The 24,480-nt window shown below is 55.5% G+C and overlaps 6 protein-coding genes across 6 annotated transcripts; 3 read left to right on the top strand and 3 right to left on the bottom strand.

Annotated features, from left to right (window-relative positions):
• Window positions 1–141: 141 nt before the first annotated feature.
• Window positions 142–1,086, bottom strand: IUM83_07312 (FAM173 family; the record flags this gene model as incomplete). Its single annotated transcript, XM_067931598.1, has 1 exon — window positions 142–1,086. One exon carries the CDS (start codon window positions 1,084–1,086, stop codon window positions 142–144), a length of 945 nt encoding a protein of 314 aa, XP_067799114.1.
• Window positions 1,087–1,343: 257 nt separating this feature from the next.
• IUM83_07311 (uncharacterized protein) lies at window positions 1,344–3,437 on the bottom strand (the record flags this gene model as incomplete). Its single annotated transcript, XM_067931597.1, has 4 exons — window positions 1,344–1,742; window positions 1,827–1,904; window positions 2,313–2,516; window positions 2,589–3,437. 4 exons carry the CDS (start codon window positions 3,435–3,437, stop codon window positions 1,344–1,346), a joined length of 1,530 nt encoding a protein of 509 aa, XP_067799209.1.
• Window positions 3,438–3,769: 332 nt separating this feature from the next.
• On the bottom strand, window positions 3,770–4,653 carry IUM83_07310 (uncharacterized protein; the record flags this gene model as incomplete). Its single annotated transcript, XM_067931596.1, has 2 exons — window positions 3,770–3,827; window positions 3,965–4,653. 2 exons carry the CDS (start codon window positions 4,651–4,653, stop codon window positions 3,770–3,772), a joined length of 747 nt encoding a protein of 248 aa, XP_067799115.1.
• Window positions 4,654–4,872: 219 nt separating this feature from the next.
• On the top strand, window positions 4,873–7,131 carry IUM83_07309 (putative mitochondrial protein; the record flags this gene model as incomplete). Its single annotated transcript, XM_067931595.1, has 1 exon — window positions 4,873–7,131. One exon carries the CDS (start codon window positions 4,873–4,875, stop codon window positions 7,129–7,131), a length of 2,259 nt encoding a protein of 752 aa, XP_067799184.1.
• A 1,638-nt stretch (window positions 7,132–8,769) lies between these two features.
• On the top strand, window positions 8,770–9,207 carry IUM83_07308 (Gag-pol fusion protein; the record flags this gene model as incomplete). Its single annotated transcript, XM_067931594.1, has 1 exon — window positions 8,770–9,207. The coding sequence occupies one exon, from the start codon at window positions 8,770–8,772 to the stop codon at window positions 9,205–9,207; it is 438 nt and encodes a 145-aa protein (XP_067798971.1).
• Window positions 9,208–9,452: 245 nt separating this feature from the next.
• IUM83_07307 (Gag-pol fusion protein) lies at window positions 9,453–22,513 on the top strand (the record flags this gene model as incomplete). Its single annotated transcript, XM_067931593.1, has 2 exons — window positions 9,453–9,740; window positions 22,328–22,513. 2 exons carry the CDS (start codon window positions 9,453–9,455, stop codon window positions 22,511–22,513), a joined length of 474 nt encoding a protein of 157 aa, XP_067798967.1.
• Window positions 22,514–24,480: the final 1,967 nt, after the last annotated feature.

Here is a 24,480-nt window from a genome sequence, read left to right as displayed (position 1 = left end):
TCGAAATGGCATACTGAAACCAAGTCATAGATATCTCCGTGGATGAACTAATCCCTTCGGAAAGCGATTGCACATCAAAGGCAATGTTCATACCATTGTGCATACAGTTATCCTGTCTAACTTTATAGCGAAGCCGCGCGATTACCGCGTGCTGGTGCTGGCGCGCAGCCCCGCCGTCGGCGCCGGGGGCGGCTGCAGCGGCAGCGCGGACGCCGAGAAGAGGGAGATCTGCTGGAGATGGTCCACAGAGCTGCGTCGAGCGAGCGTCAGCTGCTGAAGCGACACCTGCAAGTCGTCCTCCTCGGCGCGGGCCTGCGCCAGCGCCAGCTTCAGCTCGCCGCAACGGCGCTCCGCGCGACGCATGGCGTGGCGCCGCTCGTCTCGCTCGGCCTTTGCCACCGCCGCCGCCACTTTAGAGTCTGCTAGCTCCTTATGCAGCCGCTGCACGTCCTTCTCGGTGGTCTTTGGTGCTGAAGTCGCGGTCGGTGACTCGTTGCCGCCGCTGTTCCCACCTTCATCACTGCCGCGACGAAGCAGCAGCTTGCGCAGCGCGGAGGCCACTCGCGCCTTCCTTTGCTCTTCCTCCTGCTGTTGCCTTCGTTGTTGCTGGCGGGCCTTGAAAAACTCGGCGTCTTGAATTTGCTTCTTGGTCGTGTACGTCTCTGCAATGGCCAGGTCTCGGTCTTGCAGAAGCTTGATTATCCGTCGCTCTAGGAGCGCAATGTGATCACGGCTGTCGTCGCGTTCATCCTGCAGAACCAGCAGCTTTTCGTCCAAGGTACCCCACTCTCGTCGAGCGCAGGATAACTGATCCCAGGCCGCTTCCAGCTCAACTTCTGCTTCAACAAGAACCAAACGTGCCTTATACGCGTTTTCAAACGGGCGCCGTTCCTCCCGCCCAAGGCTGCTGTCGTCCATTCTACTTTGATCGCCTTCCTCCTCACGCCCAGCCTCGAAGCCCGAGAAAATCTCATCAGGAAGAGTGGTCAAGTCGTCCGGCGGGGCAGACAGCAGCCATTGCACGAACGGCTCAAAGGCGGCGAGCGTCTCCGTCGGCGCTGGCAGCAGCTCGTCCTCTGAAGACATCCTTGTGGATATGGCGGCTAGCAACTCGCCATTTCGAGAGTGAGATGCCTGCGCAAGAGCTCGCTAAATTTGCTTCCCCATCAGCAAGTCATCAAAATAGCTGTGGGGCAGGCAACTCGAATGATCCCCCCCCCCCCCCCGCGAAATCAAGCATCACATCACATTAAGGTTGCTGGAATCTCACGCCAACCCACACGATTACTTCGCCTTGGTGTCTGCCAACGGCTGTGTATATTGCAGGTATGGCTACAAACTGTCTACCGGCTGAAGCGCTCCAAAGACAACCGCTCCTTTTCGCCAACCTCGTCGCTATTGCTATCGTGGTCCCTCTCCTCGTCCGTGACTTCTTCAGCGTTCTCGCCCAGCGCAACAACCTCTTCATTTGCCTCCTCCCCATCGCTGAACTCGCTTCTGTCTAATAGAGAGCCGTGAGTTTGCTTCAGTAGCGCCTGAATCGCCAAGGCTTCATCTCCACGCCCCAGGCGTTTGTACGCATCCAACACTGTTTTGAGCATAAACCGACGCTTAAGAACACGTCTTCGCTCACCATCCAGGGCGGAGAAATCCTCAAAGAGCATGACAACTTCGTCGAAGCGGTGAAGGCGGAGGTTGGCCGCCATTCCAATTTCCGTCACTGCGATACCCAGAGGAATGTGCTTATTCAGGCGCAGGGCACGAACAATGTCAGACACTCGTTCAAAATCATCGATGAGTCCCAGCTTGTAGTAGTAAACCACCACCTGCTCAAGCGCTGCGTACTTGATCGGCATACCACTATCCAGCGCGAATACAAAGAGGTCGTCGACCAAATCTGTGCGCTGGGTGCGAACGCCAGCCACAATAGCTTCACACAAAGCAAACGAATTCCAGTCCAACGAGTGTGGGTACTGCGAGAAAAAGTGGTGCAGGTCCCCTGCACACCCAACTCGGATGTGAAACTGCTTGTTGTCGTCATCTTGGTCGTTGTTGTTGTCACCATATTCGTGACTTGATGGGTCGAGCAGTAGCGCATGCAACAACGGATGTATGGCGTGATGGCTTACACGGATTTTATGCTGGTTCATAATTTCCAAAATCTCGCAAGCTAGACGAAGGCGTTTGTCGCGGGTGTCGGGTTTAGTTAGCGCAACTCTCTTGCGAAATAGATACTTCGATACCCTTTCCTTCAAATCGCGAGTCGCCTCTGTCGATAGCATCAAGTTGCGATACATCTCCATAAGCATCACGTCTTCCCCTAAATGGTTCAACTGCTGCAAGCAGACTTCGAAACGGAACTCAGTGAAGGACGACATGGGCATGTCGGGCGGGTGGCTGTAAAACTTCATGGCCCTTTCGGATTCGCCACAAGCAGCGGCCGTCATCATAACCATCGGCAACAGCGACAGCGGCACCGTCTCCCCCGGGAGCGCGCTCACCATCTCCTCGCAGATCTGCATCACGTTTTCAAAATCGGTAAAATTCTCGTCGTGGAGCAGCGCGTTCAGCACGTGGAAATAGGATACTTTGGTCACATGAACGCCATGGCGCCGCATGGTGTCCAGCAGTTGCAACGCTCCCGACGCGTCGCGCAGATGTCCAAGCGCAACGAAAATCGACTGCGTCAGTCGCGGCGTCAGCAAGCTGACAGCCTCAGCGGTGCGTTTGTGATCTTCTTGCTCTCTGAAACAGCTCGAAAACTTGTCCACCACCTCCTGGAATCGCTGCTGGTAGTTGAGCGCCAGCGCGTAGTGCTCGGAGATCACCGACCAGTGCTTCTTCTGCCCAGCGAAGTGCGGGAACTCCTCCTCCCACACGAACGCCACCGCCTCCACTTGCGCGAAATCCCGCCGCTGCCGCATCGCGTACAGCATCCGGTCCAACTTCCCCGTCGCAGCCTTGAGCTGCCTCCGCGCTCGCTGGAAGCCCGACTCGCGCGCCACGGCGGCTCGGGGGTCCGCCAGGTCGCGCGCCAGCTTCTGCAGGCTCTCTCTGGCCCGCAGCACGTCCTTCTCGGCCGGAGAGCCGCGCGCGATCAGCGCCGGGAACTCCCCCGCGTCCGCGTCCGCGCGCAGCGTCACCTGTTGCTCTGTCGCCCGTCCCTTCGGCGCCGCAGCGGCCTCCCTTGTCGGCCCGCCAGACAGCGGGGAGAGCTCCGCGTGCAGCTGCAGGTGGAAGCTCAAGCTCTGCGGACCCGGCCGCGTGGCTCTCGGGCGCTCGAGCGGCCGCTTGACCTTGACGCCCCCTTCCGCCTCCGCCTCCTCGTCCTCCCGAGGACGCGCGGTCGCCTGCAGTTGCAGCGGCCGCGACAGACGCCGAGCCGTCGCCAGCGAGCGCAGCCACGACGAGCGCCGACGCGCCACCTGCGCCAGCATGAGGCTCTGCTATGACGGGGTTGGGAGTGTGTGGCTCGAAATCTGTTAAAAACAGCTTCGTGTGCACGTACTCATATAACCTAAAACATGGAATAATGTATGCGGTAACGCAGGTCTTCACTTCAACTTGCCGCAGTCAAACGAGTCCACAGACAAAATTCATATCCAATTTCCAGTGGACTCCTCTCGCTTAGAGCAAGGCCCATCGATGCTATTGTGGAAATGACTCTGCAGCCCCAGCCAGCGAACTCATAAAGGCGCTCATGGCAGACTGTGTGGGTTGAGGCGCCACCACTGGAGAGTGAAGCTGATACACCTTTCGTAGCGACTGTCTAGACATTGCCGACGACAGACGCCGTGCACCCGACGGTGAAGCTCGATGTCGCGTCGCTGAAGGGAGCACCGACGATTGCGGCACCACGCTAGACAGGTGTCGATTTTTAGACGCTTGGGCTGTCGTCCTTGGGCGCCGTCTCCGTGCCCTCGACGCAGCGTGGTCACGAGCGTTAGCCCAAATGCAAAGTAACACCAGCACGCGCATGTAAAATCCCTGCAGCGGCTTCCACGACACTTGCGTACTCGACTCCACAGCGTTCCGCGCGATGATGAAGGGGTATTCATGAGTCACCAGCAGGGCGTAGAGGGAGGTGGACAGCGGGTGCTTCTTGATAGCTGCTAGCAGGCTTCCGCGAGACAGCGCGATGTAGAAATATCGAAACGTGACGATGAACGCTAGTGCCGCGTTTTGCTGGGCCAGATTCACAGCCTCCACTGCCACGTGCCACCCCGGTATCGCTGTAGCTTTCGCCGATGTCAAGCACAAATCGGCAACGCTCAACACGGCCACGCTAGTGCCTGTAACAGTGAATACCTCGGCAGCGCGCATGAAGTAGCGAAGCGACGCCAACTTGCACTGCTTCATGGCGTCGCGGGTGATGATGGCGACCTGTACAACGAGCGTGAGCACCATCGTGGTCTCCGAGATGTCGGTGAGCGCTTGGAGAGTGTGCTGGCTCACGGAGGCGAATGGCACAAGTGTGACAAACGACAACCAGGCGCTGACGACGAGGAACTGCACGCGCGGCTGAGCGAGGCGGTTGGAGGCTGCGTAGAGGCTCCAGAAGTGGGCGGCGAAGACGAAGTCCAGCACGAGGCTGGCCGGCAGGAAGAGCGCAAGGTCGACGGAGCTCTCCACTCGCTCCGCCCTGGCCGCCATCGGTCACTCGCTCGGGGTTGCTCTGTCGCGCAAAATACACGGCGCTGAGTTCCTCATGCACTCGAGCAGTTCTTGACAAACTGCTGCGCCGCGGACTTGTCTGCTCGGCCAGCTTTAGCTTTAACATCCGCCGCATTTAGTCCGAGACATGGCTACACTTCGTTCCGCCAATCAGGCGAGGTCAAAATGAGGGGCCAATAGAGCTTTGACAGAGAGACCATGCTGCGGCCGCGGAGCTTGGCGCTGCTGGCGCGGGCGCTGCGGCGCTCGCCCGCCGGCTCCGTCGCCTCGGCCTTCTCGCCCACGCCCTGGGGCCCCGCCAGTGACCAGCTGTCGCGCCGTCATTCGTCGTTCGTGCCCCCGAGAGGCGTCGGCGGCCTGTACAAGAGCAAGAAGATGCCGTCGTTCGCCATCGCCGCCGCCTTCGAAGGCCACGAGGACCTGGAGGACGACGCCGGCCCCGACCACCTCTACGGCCACGAGAAGGAACCAGAGGACGCGGAGGCAGAGCGCGCGCGAGCGCTGAAGGAGCAGTTCCAGCGCGGCATGGAGAAGAAGAAGCTCTGGATGCAGTCGCTGGCCGCGCAGAAGCTCTATGCAGCTGTGGTCAAGAGTGTGGCCGACTGCTACGCGCCGCTGTACGCGGCCATGGGGCTCGAGGGCAAGTGCCCGCTCCTGGCCGTCGCCAGGGACGAGGCCACGGCGGATCACGAGCTCGAGACGCAATACCAGCCGCTACGCTTCGACGACATGCTGACCAAAGCTACGGAACAGGAGGCGCTGGCTCTACTGGTCAAGGCGACCCAGCCGATGTTGGCTTTAACGATTGTGGAGCACCGAGATAAGCTCACCGAAGAACTTGCCAAACGCTCGAAAGCGGGAACCGGTGTCGTACTGCCAGGAACGAACGTCATGGAGAACGATAACGTGGTGACTCTGGGAAGCCATCTCCGCATGTTTTACTCGTGGGCCATGAGCGCCTACGCGATGTGTGGCCCGTCGTATCACCCGAAGTTGTTCGACATCTACAAGCGCGCGCAGGACGCGGAGATCTACGTATCGGCGAACATGAATGTGCAGTACCTATCCGCTTTAATCACGGAAATGCGTTATGACGAATTATTCGGGTTCTACGAGTCGGTGATTCGTGAGAACCAGCCTACGTCGGTGTTTTTCTACCGGCAGATGCTTTTTGCCGTGTCTGTAACCCGCAAAACGGAGCTTTTGGATTCGATCTTGGAAGACATGCGTGTCAAGGGTTTCAAACTACGTGCTGAGGATTACCTGCGGGCTATCCGTACGTACGACAACGAGTATTTCCTTACGGAGACGAAGCCAAAAGACAAGCGCCGACTCGGCCGAAGGAACGGAAGTGATCACACCGCGGAGGAGTTGGGAACCGTGTTCGTAACACCCAGGGATACCTACGACATGTGCTTGAAGCGGATCCTTGAACAGGATGATCATCCAGAAACATTCGAAAGGCTCTTGGACGCCGCGCGGAGCGTGTTGGCACTGTTCGATACGATGGTGGACATCGAGGGATTGGCCCCGCGGCACGAACATTTGTTCCCACGAGTGATCACAGCGGCTGTGTATGCTCAGGAGTGCGAACGCGTTCCAGAAATTCTGGCTCTGCATGCTGAACACGCCGACGAACCTCTTCACTACGCAGGTGTTCGCATGGCGGTGAATGCTCTCTTGCTACTAGAGAAACCCACGGAAGCATGGGGGCTTATTCGGGAGACAAACCCAGATCTCGAATCTCACCGCTTTGCGCTCGTGGCTAATATCTTCAACTACCTATGCATGAAGAGCCTCGGCAAAGAAATCATAGCGTTGATGCACGATGTGGATAAGCTTGAGGTGCAGGGTGTGTTCTCTCTTTCCTTGATTAAGACTCTGGTTCCTGCTCTTTGCGGCTGCAAGGGGAGCGTCAGTGACGATGAGTTGATGAAAACCATGGCGCATTTTGACAGCGGTTTTCGCTGTCGGACCAGTGAACACCATTTCGGTGTGTTCCTCAATGAATGCGCTCGCTATGGACGGCTAGCGGTCGTGAAGACGGCACTCAAGCAGTGGTTGGCGACTTCTGGTAACAAGCGCCCGTTGAAGGGAGCTCTTGCTGTAAAGCTATTGAGGGCGTTTGAAAGTGAGTCTGATTGGGCCTTCATGGCCGAGGTGTTTGAGCTGACCGATTTCTCTCACGTGAAAAGTGAAGAAGATTGCGAGGTCATTGTGAGCACCATTTCACGTGCTTATAATGCTCTTGGCCAGCCTGAGCGCATTAAACGCGCCGAACGCGTGGCGGCGACTGCTAGTAAGCGACAGAAGCGGTTAAGCCAGCACAAATCTACGAAGCAGGTAAGGAAGAAAGGTCAGTGGCGCTCAAGTAGAACGAGCGGAACCCCGAGTGCACCCTCTGAGGCAAAACCGGTGATGATCAACGGCATTCCTATCCTCTCTTCGTCCTCATAGATCAAGTGGTGACCAGCAAAACAAGATAATACAGCAGCAGGCTGCCTGTTGCGCTTCGCGCTGACAATGAATCCCATCTTCCGCCACCTAGCACTCTCACTTTTCGTTTCGAGCTGAATCTTTTGCCCAAGGACACACACAGAACCCAGTTGTCCTTTTCGAGGAGCGTTTGAAGGGACCGGGGCTCGTTCCGATGTAGCTCTTCGAACGTGACGAGCAATGGCCCAACGCGTTCCTTTTTGAAACGGAGATCTTCAACGAGTCCATTAGCTTAATTTGCATGCAATCCTTCGGCCAAGCATCCTCCAACCGCAAAAGAGATCGTGACAATGACGTTTTTAGTCGATGGGAAGTCTTCTGGGCTTGCATGATGCGCTCGTTCCACTTCCACGTAGAATTATTCCACACAAAACCGCGAGGAGTACAAGAGCTGGCCACGTATAGTGCTGACCATGCTGCTGAGCTCGATGAGTTGGCCACCAATAATATCGGGGCACTCGGGAACTGTCAAGCGACAACTTGTCCCAGGCGAACGACATCTATGCGTGCAAAGTCTGGTAGTGCTTTTCGTTCTCTATTAGGGAAGTCGAAACGAAACCTGTCCTTACATCTGCTGGGCTATTGCGTCACGCAGGGCGATTGCAATTGGCGTGTTCTTCGGAAAGCGCTTGCCCAGTTTGAGGATGGCATGCTGTTTGCCCACTTCATCGAAGTGGCCCAGACACAGAGCTTTCAGGTAGTGCTCGAAAAAGTGTTGATTCAGCGAATTGAATCCTGGGCGCGACAGCGACTTCAACAGCACCTCGCACGTTCTCACGCGCTGTAAGCACTGCTGAATCAACACGTACATAAGGTACGCCGAGTTTTGCACTGCAGTACTGTGGGTCTTCCAAAACTCAAGCGAGCTTTTGATAGCTTCGGGAGATGAAAGCCTGCTGCTGGCGTCGTCAAGGATCATTTTTGCGAGGCGTTGCAGCACCGCGCGACTTGCCTCGATCTGGGAAGACTCCATGATAGCAAGCATTTCAGTAATGGCTGCAATCGGATGGCCGCTTGACATCATTTCCCACAGCACGAAACCGACCGTCTTTGTTTTCGACTCTGGATCAGCATTATCACCGATTGCAGCCAACCATTGACGCACCATAGCCAGCACAACGTTGTGATGGCTCAGGTTGGCAAGCTTTACGCAACGCTCTGCGGAACTTGTCTGGTGGAGCGCTGTGAAGTTGCTTGAGTACATATCGAAGACTTCGAGTGCGCAGTCCTCTCGTTTTAGATGCAAACTAGTGTTGAAAAGGGCGAACCAAAGATCAGGGTGACACGACTAAGAGTGGATGGTTGCCATACACTGGCCACCCACTAAGCCATCCACTGAGGAATGGCAACCCACGGACTACGTGAGGGAACCCCACGAATGATGCTAGGTAATGACTAGATGAAGCTGGTTCTAGCAGCACGAGGATAAGCTAATTTCATTCTCACTTTTACCTCGTTCCCCGCAAGTCCCTCTCAAGCAAGGCCTCGCGGACCAGAAAAGCCCCTCTGCAAGCCACGGGCGTGTCCTTTTGATATATCAAATCTGATATCTGAATCGGAAACAAGAGAATCAAACAAGAAACTAAAGCACCATCAAGCATGGATCGTCGCAAGAAGGACGAATACGTGACCTACACGCTAGTGATCACACCAGCAACCGCCGAAACCCCAGCGAAAACAGCGCAGATCAAGATCAAGAAGTTTGGCGGTGGCAGCGCACGCGACTGGCTGAAATGGAGTGGCCAGTTCCGGAGCCTCGCTCGCAAGAAACAATGGACAGACGAGCAGAAGGCACACAACCTAGTTGCCCTCATCAAAGGTGACCTCGAGGCAGACGTCGAAAGCGCCGCCCAGGATGCGGTCGCAGGGAACAAGACGTTCGAGGAGTTCTTCACGGACGTGGGATTCCTGTCGGTCCCGCACGACTTCAGCGAGGACCTCGACAACGAGCTATGGACAACGCCGAAGCGCCGCGACGAGTCGGTGCACAAGTTCTCCCAACGCATGAGAGAGAACATCCGCATGTTTGCAGAATGACCCCAAGACGCGGAGGTGATACCCGAGGTGCAGCAGTGCAGGTACTTCAAGCGCGGTATGCCGCGCGCCTGGCAAGAGAAATTAGCTGCTCTGGCGCTGTATATGATCGACTCAACGATCTAGTCCTTTACTTCACGCGCATCGAGAAAGCGGAGCGACAACTGGCAATCCGCAACAAGAGCAAGAGCTTCCAAGATCCACGCAAGGATTACCGCAAGGAGAAGCACTAAGGCCGTGAGGTACCGCTGAAGAACCGGTACAAGAGCGATAAAAAGAAGCCAGGGCAAGCTGGCAGCAGCAGGAAGGAGGAGGAGTGGTGCTCCTTCCACAAAACATTCTCGCACAACACTAGCGAGTGTTACACCGTCAAGAAGAAGGAAGCGGACGAGCACAAGCGCACGGAAGCCCCGCACCCGCCAAAGCACAACAAAACCAAACAGTACCCGCGCATCTACAAGAACTTGGACGCCGAGTCAGACTCAGAGGAGTCCAGCGACGACGAGATGAAGTTCGTGGATCTGGTCGACAAGGAGGTGAAGAATTCGCAAGGCGCACCGCTCCGCATCGCGGTGAAGCTACGCCGAAGCAGAGAGTCGTTCCAAGCCTTCCTCGACAGTGGCGCCTCGAAGAGCGTCATCAACAAAACAACCCTCGATGCCAATGTCCAGTTAGGACAAAAGCTTATCCCAGCAACCCCAACTGTGTTTGTAACGGGGTTACATGCACAAGTGGCTGCAAGCCACTTGTGAATTTAACAGATAGGTTATCTGTTAAAAGTTTTGGATACTACCAATCAGAGTCATGCATATTAGCGGGGCTCTGACAGCCAGCCGCTGTCAACCCTTTCATAGACGATAAACAGTTTTTAGCAGATTTTAGAGGAAGATCAATTTACAAACAATACAGTTCTCATTTTACCTAATCTAAGTCACTTGGAATCCTATCTTACTTAACTTATATTTGTGTATTCAAATATAATTAACCTAAGTAAATACTAAGTACTTACGCTTCCTCATACACGTTGCGCAACGTGTAAGCTAAAATAGTGAGTCAAGTTAGACCCACTACACCTGGTAGCACTTTGTAGTCCGTCCAACGACCGACTGCTTGACGTTCGTACGCGGTGTACGAACGCGGAGCCGAGAACCACATGAGCACGGAGGTGCCCATGGAGAGCTCCAACACGCCTGCAACGCATGTTGCACGCGCTGACTGCCCCCACCTGTCTGACCCAGAGTGGGAAGCCCTCCAACGACTGTCAACAGTCATTGGAGAAGCGGCGATAGCTACGATGTTGCGTACGCTATCGCCGACGGAGCAACATGGTGTTGGTCTGGGGTTCATCATGAAGGAGCAGCGTGACGCTGCTTCCTCAGTGACGGCGTCGTCAGGGACGACACCGCGTGCTCAACCATTAAAGTTGAGCGTAAGCAATTACGTGGGGAGAGAGGGCGAGCCTCTCCTCCGATGGCTTGTCGAGCTCGACACAGCCATAGCGGCTCGACGCATCGTCGACCCGCTGTCGAAGGTCGCGTTCGCCATGTCCTGTCTTGGCGGACGCGCAAGGAGTTGGGCGTATGGACGCCGACTCTCCGATCCTACGTGCTTCAGCACGTACGAAGTGTTCAAAGAGGGGCTCAAACGCTTGTTTGAGCCCCCGCAAAACGAGTTCCGGTCGAGGGCGGAGTTCCTCGACCTTCAGCAGGGTAAGCATGACGTCCATGCTTACGCGCAGCGCGCACGATATTTGGTATCAAATATCGTGACTAACCCGATTGACGAGGCGACCAAGGTCGTCACGTTCATGAAGGGACTGAGAGATGGGCCTGTGAAGACCTATCTCTTCCGAGAGTACCCGAGTACTCTCGAAGCTGCGATCACTCTCGCAATGCAAGAAGGGTTTAGCCTGCGGCAGGCTAAACTGCATGCGAACGTGCCGAGGTCGCAACCGCACCCGGTAGTGAGCACGGGAGGTCCGGAACCAATGGACCTCTCGAATGCAACGGCTGCTGGTCACCACAGCACGGAAGTAATGTGCGATGCTTCCGTTGCGGAAGGATCGGTCACTTTGCCAGAGAGTGCACGGCTCCCGTGCACTACAATGGTGGCCGTCGTGGCGATGCCCGGCATCGCCGCGGACCAACAAAAAACGTGAACATCCAGTAGGTGCGAGGCGCCCTACTGGTAATGCAGTCACGCGTGCCGCCATCGGGCACGCGACACTGAGGACTGCAGCCCCCAGTGAGACTAGATCTCGCTACAAGAAGCAAGATGACAGACCGAACCTGGTCATCTTGAAGGTTTACTCGAAGAGAGCAAGTGACTCTCTTCGAGCTTTGGTAGATTCAGGCGCGTCGAACAACTTTGTTCGACTACGAAGCCTGCCGAGACTTGACTTCGAGGAGGTAGATACACCTCGAAGTCTTCTGGAGATACGACTGGCAACAGGTGCCATCGTGAAGACCGAGAAGCGCGTCGTGAACGTGCGCTTCTCGTACAAACAACGAGTGTTTGTCGAACACTTTATCGTCCTGGACCTGGACGATAAGTTCGACGTGGTAATGGGCATGCCGTGGCTTGCACGGCATGATCCGGTGATAGACTGGAAAAAGCGCACGCTCGTGCGCTTTGGCCGCGACAGCGGAACAGAGAGCGATGGCCCTGTTACCGCAGCGCACGCACCAACAGGTGCGCGCGGCTCACTAGTCGAGACAGCGCTTAACGCTGCTGTCCCGGAGTGCCCAGGGAGTGCGCGAGGGCGCGCACAAGTGAGACCAACGTCGGCAATGCTGCCGACGTCGGAAGAAAAATATGTACTGGTTCCGGGAACCAACACCCACATTCAAGCGTGTAAGGGACAGTCCCTGACCCGAAGAGGTCAGGTCGACAACGACGCGTCGGCTCCGGGAGCCGACGCACCCTCGGTCATGAGGGGCTCCGCCAATGAATGGCGTCGAGGTGACGAAGGCGTGTCAACTCCGGGAGTTGACGCTGCAAACAGTGTGGACGGTTGCAAACGTACCGCACTGACGCAATTTGCATGCTGTCGTGCAGCCGGGCTGCACGACGAAGCACCATGCGATCAAGCCGGGCTTGATATCGCGCGCCCGCAGACAGGGTCTGCCGGCGAAGAGACACATTACCGTGCAGCCGGGCTGCACGAAGGAAAATGCGGTCAAGCCGGGCTTGATACCGCGCGCCCGCGGACAGGGTCCGCCGGCGAACAACTGTCCACGGCCGGGCCTGGACCAGAAGAACAACTGTGTGGAGCCGGGCTCCGCACAACAAGCAGACGGCGCAAGCGGGGAACACTGCGCAAGTCTCGGTCCGGGACCGAGACGCAACAAGAGCAGTCTACTGGGCAGACTGAGGCGGTGACGCCAGATGTCGAGATGTTAAGCGTCTTGACGCGCACCGATACTGGATTCCAGTATCGTGGTATGGAACTCGCTAGTCCTCCGACGACGGCGTCGGAGTTGACTTCGCTTCCAGCCATGAGCTGGAAGCGCTTCACGCGCGACTTGCACGATGGACGCATCGAACAAGTCTGCGTTCTTTCGGACAGCGAAAGAACGGCGAGCGAGAGCGAAGAGCTGAGGCAGCTCTTCATGGGAAGTACCACTGAGAGTGAAGACACTCTCAGTGCGAAGACGAAGCGAGAGCGCTTCGAGGAACAAGGTTGGGACTCGCTGAAGTCGAGTCCCTATTACGAATTATTGAGGGAGTACAAAGACGTACTCCCGGAAGAGATTCCTGCGGAGATTCTGCAGGATAAGGGCATTCAGCACGAGATTGATCTCGTGCCGGGCACGAAGTACTGTGTCACGCGGCAGTGGCCACTGCCGCGAGAGCAAGTAAAAGCGATCGACGACTTCTTTGAAAGTCGTCGTAAAGCAGGACAAGTGCGGGAATCAAAGTCCCCGCACAGTGCTCCGACGTTCTGTGTCAAGAAGCCACAGGGCGGATGGCGCATCGTTCATGCCTACAACAAGCTGAACGATGCGACGGTACCGGCGCAGACGCCGATACCGCGAAAAGATGTTATCATCGATTCGATGGCCGGGAGCACCGTTTACAGTACTCTCGACTTGCGAGACGGATTTTATCAAATCCTAATGCATGAGAGCGATATCTCTCTCACAGCAGTGAGCACGCCAAGCGGCATGCTCTGGGAATGGCTAGTAATGCCACAGGGGCTTAAGAACGCCCCTGCGACTTTCAACAGGTGCGTAACGCACTTGTTGCGCTCGGTGCGCGACTTCGCGCCGAGCTGCTTCGATGATGTGTTCATCCACAGCTCAGCTGTGGACGGGATGACCGACGTAGAGATGCACAGGGTGCATCTCCGGAAGCTGCTTGAGCTTATGCGAAAGCATAAGCTCTACGCAAACCTGAAGAAGTGTATCTTCGGGGCGAGCGAGATACCCGTCCTCGGGTGTCTCGTAGGAACGAATGGTGTTCGCCCTGACCCAGAAAAGGTCGGAGTGATTAACGAATGGCCAACGCCTTCAAGTGTCAAGGAACTGAGGCAGTTCCTTGGCTTGGCCACGTACTTGTGCAAGTACGTGGAGGATTATGCGGGCAAGATCCGCCCGCTGTCACAGCTTCTTAAGAAAGAAGCTGTGTGGAATTGGACACCTGATTGCCAAAAGGCATTCGATGCAGTCAAGCGGGGCTTGACTGAGGCGCCGATCTTGGCAGTGGCTGACCAAGATCGTCCATTTCACGTCGTATGTGACGCATCCGACTTCGCGATCGGATGCGCGTTGATGCAGCACGATCACGAGGGCCGTGATCGTGTCGTCTACTACCAATCGCGTCAGCTGAAGCCAGCTGAGCGCAACTATCCGGTGCATGACAAGGAACTCCTTGCCATGAAGTACGCACTCGCAAAGTTCCGAGTGTATTTGCTTGGAAGTAGACCATTTGTGGTCTACACCGACCATGCTTCACTGCGCACCGCAGTGAAGTCACCACACATATCACAAAGAATGGCGAGATGGCTCTCATTCTTTGCGGAGTACAACTTCCGGGTCGAATACAAACCCGGAAGATTGAATGTAGTGGCCGACGCGTTATCACGTCGGCCGGACGACGCAGAAGCTGCTGACGTCAATGCCATTGACGCCATGCGATCGAGCAAACCCACATCGTCCCTGTTGGATGATGTGAAGGCCGCGTACGCGCACGACGCGGACGCGAAACTCTTGCTGGCCTATGGCACAACACCTTCTGACAAGGCTCGTCAGAAGTTGCCCAAACACCTTCGTGCGCGTGCACACCGATATCGGGTGCACGACGGACTACTGCTTTACAATGCAGTCGACGACAACGCGGATCGCGTTGTCGTACCAAATGACCATGACCTGCGACTCAGGATCATGTACGAATACCATGATGCCCCGACTGCGGGACATCTCGGACGTGAGAAGACATACGTCCTTCTCACGCGCGACTTCTACTGGCACCACCAGTATAAGTGGGTGCGCAAGTACATCCGTGCTTGCGAGGTATGCCAACGCGTAAAACCTGCGCCATTCGCGCAGGCTCCGTTACAATCACTACCGACTCCGTTGGAGTGTTGGAAGTCCATGTCTTTGGACTTCATCTTTGGTCTTCCCCCGGACAGCGGAGGGAATACTGGTGTTGTGGTCTTCGTCGACCGCTTCAGCAAGATGGTACATCTTGCTGCGGTGCCGGCAGAAGTGACCGCGGAGCAGACGGCCCGTCTGTTCGTCGACATGGTGTTCAAACACCATGGCATGCCGACCGACATCGTGTCGGACAGAGACCCGCGCTTCACAGCACATCTGTGGCAAGAAGTGTTTACACGTCTTGGGAGTCAGCTTTCCATGTCGACTGCGGATCATCCGCAGACGGACGGTCAAACCGAGCGCGTGAATCGCGTGCTCGTCGATATGTTGAAGAGCTACGCTCACTCGTTCCAATACTGAAGCGAGTGCTTATCGATGGCAGAGTTTGCCATCAACAACTCAGTGCATGCCTCGACCGGGCATACACCGTTCTACGTGAATGCCATGCGGCATCCACGTCTACCGAGTTTACTCGGAGTGATGGCTCCCACTTTAAGTGGGGGAGGATCTACGACTGCAATACAGCGGCCGCAGAAAACCGCTGACACTTGCACAGTGTCAGCTGCAACAATGGACAAACTACATGAGTCTGCGCAGGGCGCAGACTCCTCCAACGACAAAGGCAACGACCACGGGCTGCGCAGGGCACAGACACCGCAAAGAACCACGCAGAGGCAGGGCCTCTAGCGGAGAGCGAGCTGAATGACTTCAGCTCGGATGCAATCAGTTTCATCACCAAAAGCCAAGCCGTAATTCGGTTTGTCCAAGACACAATAGCAGCTTCTGTTGATCAACAGAAGCTGAACGCAGAAAATGTGGGCAGAGGCAACACAAATGAATTTAAAGTTGGTTCATTAGTTTTGTTAGCTACACAAAACCTGCCTAAACATGCAGTTTCGGATTTCGGAGCAAGCAAGCTTGCTCCGCGCTTCATCGGGCCGTTCACTGTGTTGGCACGGCACGGCAACGCATACACGCTAGACATACCGTCTAGCATGCGCCTCCATCCGACCTTTTACGTCGGACGGCTGAAGCCATACCTGCAGCACGAGCCATCTAGCTCAGCTGACCCGAAGCCTCGGCAGAAGCGGAGGACTTGGCCTCGGCGACGAGCAGCCTCTCCTCCAGCGCGCGGACGCGCTGGAGCAACCCCTTCATCTAGGTCCCCAGCTCGACCTGGATATTCGAGGCGGTCTGCGAGACCGCCGCGACCCGGGCCTTCTGGTTCGCCAGCTCCTGTTTCAGGGCGGCGAACTCAGCGCCCTGAAGACGCTCCACGGCGGTCACCCGGTCGTGGAGAGGCGCATACTGATCAGCCCGGGGCTGATCATACCCGGGGCGTGTTCCCACCCCCGCCACCGCCGATCCGTGACGCCCGCGGCTCAACCCGCTGGATTGTTGAGCGGATTGTTGACCATAGTATCCCGAAAACGAACCCTCAAGGGGCTCGTTTTCGTATTCGTTGGAGAGGATTTCCTCCCCATCGAGATACATGGGAGCCGCGGAACGTCTTGCTGGAGGACGTTCCGGAAATGGTGAGGGCGTACGAGGAGCAGTACGCGCTGGTGCAGCGGAAATAACACGAGCGCTGCGATCATCGCTAGCGCCCGAACCCTCACGTGCTAAGAACTTAGCACGGAGCTCTTTGAGACTTTCGGGCACACGGAACGACGTGTACCCGTTCAGGTCGCGGTCGCTCAAGCGGACCGCGCCTGGGAAGCACTTCGTGCACTGAAAGCCCTCGGGCACAGGGCACAGCACATTTGCCTCCTCCGCAGCAACGTGGAGTTGCTCCAACTTTCCACGCTTCGAGTACGTTTCGAAGCGATCACGCGCTTGCTTAATCCGATCACGGTAAGCACTCGGCCTCTTGTTGAAGTTTTCAACAAAGGCGTTCCAGCTTTGACAAAGTGCCTGCCATTCGGGCACTTTGCTGCGAGAAGATGTCTTCTTGCTTTGAAACCATCGGAGCTCATGAAAGAGTCCGATGTAGTAATCGCGCCTTTGATGCGTTTCCGCATCAAAGTGTAACTCGGCAGCCACAGCGTCATCTTTGATGGCGCTGCATACGTACAGCGGCACCTCATTCGGAGGTACCGAATTCCCATACCGGTCCGCGATCTCGGACACGGACGGCATCCATGGATCGCGCGCTGCACCTGCAGCGCGCGGAGAGCCTTGAGCTTTAACATCACGCGCTGCAGCAGCGCGCGGAGTACTGAGAGCCCCAGCGGAAGCGAGTGGGGTATCGCTCTCAGTACGCGAACGCTTCGAACTCGAAGCGTCCGATTCGTCCCCTTCACGCGGGCGAACGTTCTTGGCGGAGGGTCGAGCGATTCGCTCGACACTGAGTCTTTACGCTTTGAGGGCGAGTCCTCCTCGCCCTCCATATCTTCATCGTCGTCGTCGAAGTCGACGATGTCGCCGTACTTCGCCTTCTGGCGTTCGAAGTAGTCGTCGATGGAGAGATGACTCCCCACCGACTTTGTGGACTTCTTCTGAGGCGCGCTCATCGTTGAATGAGCGCGGATTTCTTCTCCAAACGCGGAGAATTGACGAATGGTCAATCCCGAAGATTGACGTGCGGAGACCCCGCGCGTCTAACCTTAAGGGGGGGGATGGTGTAACGGGGTTACACGCACAAGTGGCTGCAAGCCACTTGTGAATTTAACAGATAGGTTATCTGTTAAAAGTTTTGGATACTTCCTCACTTTGGTGTAAGACACACCAATGGATACATTGAAGTGGACCACCACAATGAGTGGTCCACACATACCCAAAGATCCTATTGGTAGAAAGCAGCATCTTTCTACCAATCAGAGTCATGCATATTAGCGGGGCTCTGACAGCCAGCCGCTGTCAACCCTTTCATAGACGATAAACAGTTTTTAGCAGATTTTAGAGGAAGATCAATTTACAAACAATACAGTTCTCATTTTACCTAATCTAAGTCACTTGGAATCCTATCTTACTTAACTTATATTTGTGTATTCAAATATAATTAACCTAAGTAATTACTAAGTACTTACGCTTCCTCGTACACGTTGCGCAACGTGTAAGCTAAAGTAGTGAGTCAAGTTAGACCCACTACATGCTCCTCCATACTCTTCGAGAAGACGCAGATGTCATCGAGATACACGACGACAAATTAGTACTTGTCGAACAGCTTGTGCATGAGCCTGGACCATGTCCCTGGCATTCCAGACACTCCCATGGGCGCTACACACCACTGATACGTTTCCTTGTGTGTTCGAAACGCAGTGTACGGACGACTTGACTTCACCACCAGCATGTGATGATATCCCTGCGCAAGGTCGATCAACATGTAGATGACATAACCTACCATCTTATCGAACAACTCCTCGATTAACGGCAACGGGATCTTGGCAATGACAGTCACGCTGTTGAGATAGCGGTAGTCGAACACCCAACGCAACGGAATCTTGAAATTGCCGCTACGCAACCATTCAGCCCTTTTCGGCATTTGACCTGTGACTGGGTCCTTCTTCGGGATAGCGAAGATGATCGAAACCCACGGCGAGTTCGACACTTCAATCCATCCTCTCTTCAACTTGGCTTTGACAAATTCTTCGAAAGCATCCTGTTCCATCTTCGACATGCGGAACGGTGCACAAGAGCTTGGTTGAGCCCCCTTCTTCAACGTCACTTCAAAGTTGACTTCACGCATCGGAGGCAATCCGTCTGGTAATTGCTCCGGAAACACATCCTTGAACTCCTTACCGACTACGTTGAAGATCGGTACTGGAATTCCTTCCACTTCGGGCACAAGTTGTATCTTCACCCGAAACACCTGCTGATACTCGCCTTCCTTCAAGTTGTGCGAGAACGACGGTGCATCGACGTCGATGAATTGCATGCGGTCAGGTATGACAACCTCCTCCTTTTGCCAATCCACTTGAGGGTTGTAGTCCTTAAACCACGGTTTCCCCAAAATGACGTCGTGCGACTCCGGCAACTTCCATTCCACGAACTCGATCGCTGGAAAGAAGTACCCATCCATGCTCACTGGCGCTTCCACGTGTTTGACATCCGTCGCCGGCGTTAACGTGCCATCAAAGCGCTGAGCTTGAAGTCGTCTTGACAGAAGCACATTACTAACCAAACCTGGCATAATCATGTCCGTGCTTGCACCCGTGTCCAACAGAATTCGGACATCTCTGCCATTGATGCGACCCTTCCTGATGAAAAGGTTACTCGTACGTTCGGACTTTACTGCGTTCACCTTCAAGGTCTCCGTTGTACTTGTTGGTTGCGATCCTTGCTGAACCAACTTCACTGGCTGCTTCTCATGCAACTCAGCTTCCTGCTCTGGCGGCGATCCGCACACACCAGACTCCAATTCCGGTTGCATCGCATGCAAACTCGGTTCTTCAACTAGCTGTAGTCCACACGAGCCAGCATCTTCCGTCATTTCTGACGCTGCAGTGACAGTCTCTTCCACTTGTACACGTTCCTTGTCCATGAATGCCTGTAACTCATCCGCTTGTTCCTGGATGTCAGCCACACTCATAGTCACGAGATCCATGACGACAGTATCCACCTGTTCGTCATCCTCGAGGACCATGTTCATCCTCGGCTGACGCCCGTGATTACTGCCCAAGTTGTTGTACTTCGGCGCATTCCGCTTAGCCATCTGCGTCTGCTGCGACTGTATCGGACATTGACGAGCCCGATGGGCGCTACTCCCGCACCGGAAACACAGGTTTCGGCGCATACATTCCTCCTTCGACGGTACCCTTACGTTGTCGATCTCCATCGGCACTGGTCCATCGTTGTTGCACTTCAATCGTCGGTTGTCGTACGATCGGTACCTCGGTCTGTCGCGTGCTCCTTCCGAGCGTCCACGATGCGCGTGAGACCGGTCATAGTCGAGCGCTACGGTAATAGCGTCGGTCAACGTCGCACTCCTGCGATACTGGACTTCCTCCCGAATACTTGACGGCAGACCACGCAAGAAATACATGATATTGTCCGGTTCGCTCATCTCCTTGACTTGAGGAATCAAGTGCCTGAACTTGCTGATATAATCGGGCAAGTCTCGACACTGACGCTCCTTCAAGTCATTCATCTGGTCCCGAAGACGTTCTTGCAGATCCGGAGGCACGAACTCTTCCTCCAGCTTCAAAAAGAAGTCTTCCACACTCTTCACATCGTCCTTCTTGACGATGTGCCACTGCGCGGCTCCATACTTCAGCGATCCCACGAACACAGCCAAAATGCGTCCACTCAACTTACTATCCTTCCAGTCTATGGCCTTAGCTAAAACGTGCTGCTCCACCTGCTCCCGGTATAGTTGGAACGATTCCTCGAGCGTCCCCCCGTAGCTGGGCATTTTTATCCCATCCAGCTTTAGTTGCGACAGCTGCCTTGACTTGCGCAGCTCGTCGATCAATTCTGTCTGCTTCTCCATGACCGCCAACATGCTATGCATTAGTTGGGCCGGATCCGCCATCTTGAACACGCGAAAACTTCGTACTTTGTGTGTTCACCCTTGAAACTTGATACCGGTGGGAGCAATCTACTTTTAGGGGCACTGACTAAAAGGAAGTAAAAGAGAAAACCTGTTAAAGAAAATAGCCTACGCTACTTCCTAAAATTGGCCGAGTTATGCGCTGTGGGAGGTCTTGGACTTCTTCGATGCCTTTGAAGAGGTCGATGACATGCGAGAGGTCGATGACGCGTGATAGGTCGAGCGGTGACGGTTGTCGTCCTGGTCTTCGCTTCGCCAAAATTTTGCTGTGCCGGGCTACCAAGAACAAAAACTGACTAACCGGCTTCAAGACTTCTAGTGCTCGATTTATATGCGGTGCAGTCTTTTGAGAACAGTAGCTACTTGGGCAAATGGGCTGTCACCGGGGCTAGATGCAAAACAAATTTGCACCACGGCTGCCCTCCAGTTATTTCCCACGGTCAGCGTACAATAGTAGGTTGCCCTATTAATATACCAAAGTCTCCCCAACAGCTGGGTTGGTCACGCTGACGTGACACTTACACCTCAAGCTGAAAAAGCCTCCCCTTGAGTGCCGTGCAGCAGCGGACCTTCCCCCCGCAAGTGCTACCAGATGTCGCGTTGGGCCCGAAGAGTGTTTGTCGTTGAAGTGGGTGCGAGTGTTGGTCCTGTCGAGAAGCGCGGTAGTTGTGGTCGATGTGCGGGGTAGACGGTTTATTTAATACTGAATTGCTACTGCTAGCCTAACATGCATGCCTCGCTGTGCTCCTACGCGAGCACAGGGCTCTCTTTGCGTATTTCTGGGGTTTTCCTTGACTATATGCTACCCTGCGTCTTTTTGTTTTGTTTTCATTTCTTTTCTACTAAATGCATGTTCCATGTTTCTTTTATCATGCTTTTCCTACAAAATGCATGTTCACTGTGACGGCTGACCCTCTCGGGTAGCTGCCACAGGAACTTCAAGCCTCTGGCCGCGAGCAAGCAAGCCAGAGCCTTTGCGCCGCATCGCTCTGGCTTGCTTGCTCAGCAGGCCAGAGGTGGGCCTGACATTTAGCCTTAACTTTCGTGAGAGCCTCAAGTTACGAGGGCCGGCAGTATCAATCCGCCCGACTACAAATAGATCAATGTCATTCTCAGTTATACGATTGCATGCTCCCTAACCGAGGCTACGTTGTTCGGTCGTATATGATCTCCCGTGCACCCGTAGCTGCAAGCAGGCGTCTCCGGGCTCAGCTATCTATGTTTTTGTTGCCAAGTCCCAGCAACACCATCATTGTGTGGCTATGGTCACGCGTCTCAGGACCCATCTAGCTATCCAGGCTGTCTCGCCAAGTCCCAGCAACGCATCTCAGGACTCAGCTATCTAGGCTTTCTTCCCAGGTCCCAGCAACGCCACGATGCTTCTCGCCGCAGAAGAACTGGACGGTGAACGGCGGTGTGGACAACATCATATCCGCGCTTGAGTCTGTGAAGGAGTCGTACCCAACGCTGTCGCCGGCCTGGTCGGTAAAGTGGCCATCGACTTCCTGGGCGGACGCACGGACGCCAACAACGGAAACGCACGGAGGCGAAGGGCTACATCGGCTCGTACAGCAACGGCTCGCTCACGCTGTCGAACGAGTAATTCCAGGTGCTCCTGAACGATACGTGGACGGAGGTGCCGGAGAAGGAGTACAAGGCTGAGGGAAAGGCGTGTACACAATGGACACGGACCTAGCGCTGCTGACGGCGCCCGAGCTGAAGGAGGCGGTGCAACTGTTCGCTTCGGAGGAGGGCATCTTCAGGCACTTGTTAAATACGGCGTGAGCCAAGGTCATGGCACTCGACCACCTCAACGTGACCAACTACTAGGGCGAGTGTACGGTATCCTAGTCGATAAATGCAGTTGAACCTGCGCCAGGGCTAAAAAAACAATTGTTGCACTCATCAATATATTGTGATCGTTGGATGGAAATACTGATTATGCTGCGGTAGCGAGATTGAGATTGCATGGAGTCTCTCGTGCGAACTGCGTGAGGATATCATGGTGTTTGCGTATGCAACCCACCAACTTCAGGTACCACGCCTCACGGTCGCAGACGTACGGGACCGGTTTGATATGTTGATAGGCCAGCATGGCAGTCCCAAGGCGCAGCTCGGAGCAAACGCAAACGTGGTTGAGCCGCCGATATTCGAGCACGTGCTCGTCATGCTGCAGAACAAGAAGGTCTTCTCTCTTCACGAGATTTCGAGAGTATGGTAAGGCCACTTGTTCTTGAGAAAGCTAATTGAATTCTGAAAGCGTTACATGACCTACCAGCACGCTGTCTTCACTGTGGTGTTGTAGCACGCACAAAATCGTCAAATGTGGATACTAGCACAAACCACAACAATAGCCGAGCTAGCCGGCTCTTGTTGGCCTGCGCTGAGTTGCCCCAAGCGGTTCGGCCCTTCCGGGACAGAAGTGGCTCGCCTCCGCCGAGACCAAGTACCCCAAGCCAGTCAAATCACGGAGGTCAGCTGAGCTACCTGCCTCCGGGTTCAGAAATCCTGTGCCCACCACCAAAGGATGGACGACGGCGCGCGAGCGCTTTTACAGGTCGCCGGGGCAGAAGCAGCCTGACTTGAAGAGTAACGGCACCCGGGCTGTCCGGCGTACCGGCTCGCCGACCTGGCGAGACTTGTTCCTTTCGCGCTTGGCGAGATTTGCCCAACCCGGGCCGACTTATCTCTTGGCGCTGCCAGTCGAGTACCCTCCAAGCTATGCCTCTCGGGTACCGACGGCAGGCATAATCCGACCCCGCGCAGTGACTTACGGAGAAGTGTACACGTGTGGTGGGCCTAGAAAATCCTGCTCTGTTTGTTCTTAAGCCTCCTGGGCGCCCTGAAAGGGCGCCTCCACTATTCCTAAGGTCCTATACAAATATCAAGTGAAATGGAGTGGTTTCGGATCTCGGCCGACCCTTCACCCTCTCAGCGACGCTTCGATCTAGACTGAGCCGGATAAGCTGTCCGGATAACTCGACGGACTCGGCGGAGCGACGCTAGGACTCGGCGGAGTGACCCTTGAACTCGGCGGAGCTCGTATCCGGACGGTACATTGTACCCTTGGATGGCTCTGTCTTATCCGGACGGTACATGGTACCGTTAGCCGAGTCCGGCGACTGAACTCGTCTTGGTCTCAGCTGAGCTCCCTCCTGGACTCGGCTGTGGACTCCGTGCGCGTCTTCTGATCGCCGCTAGTTAGCTCTTGGTTCTTGGCGCTCTCTCGACCTCGTAGCTGAGTTGCCTGGTCTTCTGGCTCACGCTAGCTCGGTACAACTCGGCTGACTGGTACAGTGTACCCACCCAGCCGAGTAGAACCGTCAGTTTCGCTTTTGGCTGTCTTGGTACCTTGTTCCACTTGGGTGCTCCACAAAACTGATGTTTCCTACACCACAACTGCCCCAGCCATGTTACGAGCCGGAATGGTGAGTGACGTGGCTCATCTGGTGTGTCCCACACGAACTTCTCCCGTCCAGTTAAATTTGTCGCTCACATTCCCCAAATCGAAGCTGGTCGGAGCGACCGGAGCGCGACCTCGGCTCCCTCGCTCCGTGAAGGTGAAGCCTTCGAATGACGCGACCCTTGGCTCACACCTTGTCTGACATGTGGTCTCTGTGCCCCACTATGTCTGTGCTGGTACCAGGCACCGCCGTCCGGCCAAATCAGTGTTCGGTTGTCAGCTCCTTCGCAGTCCGTGACGGTCCCAGCTTGACGAGGTGATGTCGGCTAGCACCCCCGCAACTCCACTAAGCTCGACCGGGATCACTTTGGACACGTCCAGTCGAGATGGAACTCGGCGGTGCGAGGCTCCAGCATGCCCTCGCCAACGTGGAACTCGGCGACGCTCGGTCGAGCCGACTTCGACACGTCTAGTCGAGTTGGAACTCGGCGGTGTGAGGCTCCAGCATTTCCTCGCCGACGTGGAACTCGGCGACGCTCGGTCGAGCCGACTTTGACACGTCCAGTCGAGTTGGAGCTTGGCGACGCTCAGATCCAGCGCGCTCCAGCCGACAAGATCGAGCTCGGCGACGCTCGGCTCAGGCGATTTCAACACGTCCAGTCGGGTTGGAACGCGGCGGTGCGAGGCTCCAACATGCCCTCGCCGACGTGGAACTCGGCGACGCTTGGTCAAGATGCCTTCGACACGTCCAGTCGAGATGGGACTCGGCGGCGCGAGGCTCCAGT

This window comes from Phytophthora cinnamomi, assembly GCF_018691715.1.
Source record: "Phytophthora cinnamomi strain GKB4 chromosome Unknown Contig6, whole genome shotgun sequence".
NCBI classification, from domain to species: domain Eukaryota; phylum Oomycota; class Peronosporomycetes; order Peronosporales; family Peronosporaceae; genus Phytophthora; species Phytophthora cinnamomi.
The sequence above is the reverse complement of the archived record's forward strand: the minus strand, read 5'-3'. Positions and strand labels throughout refer to the sequence as shown.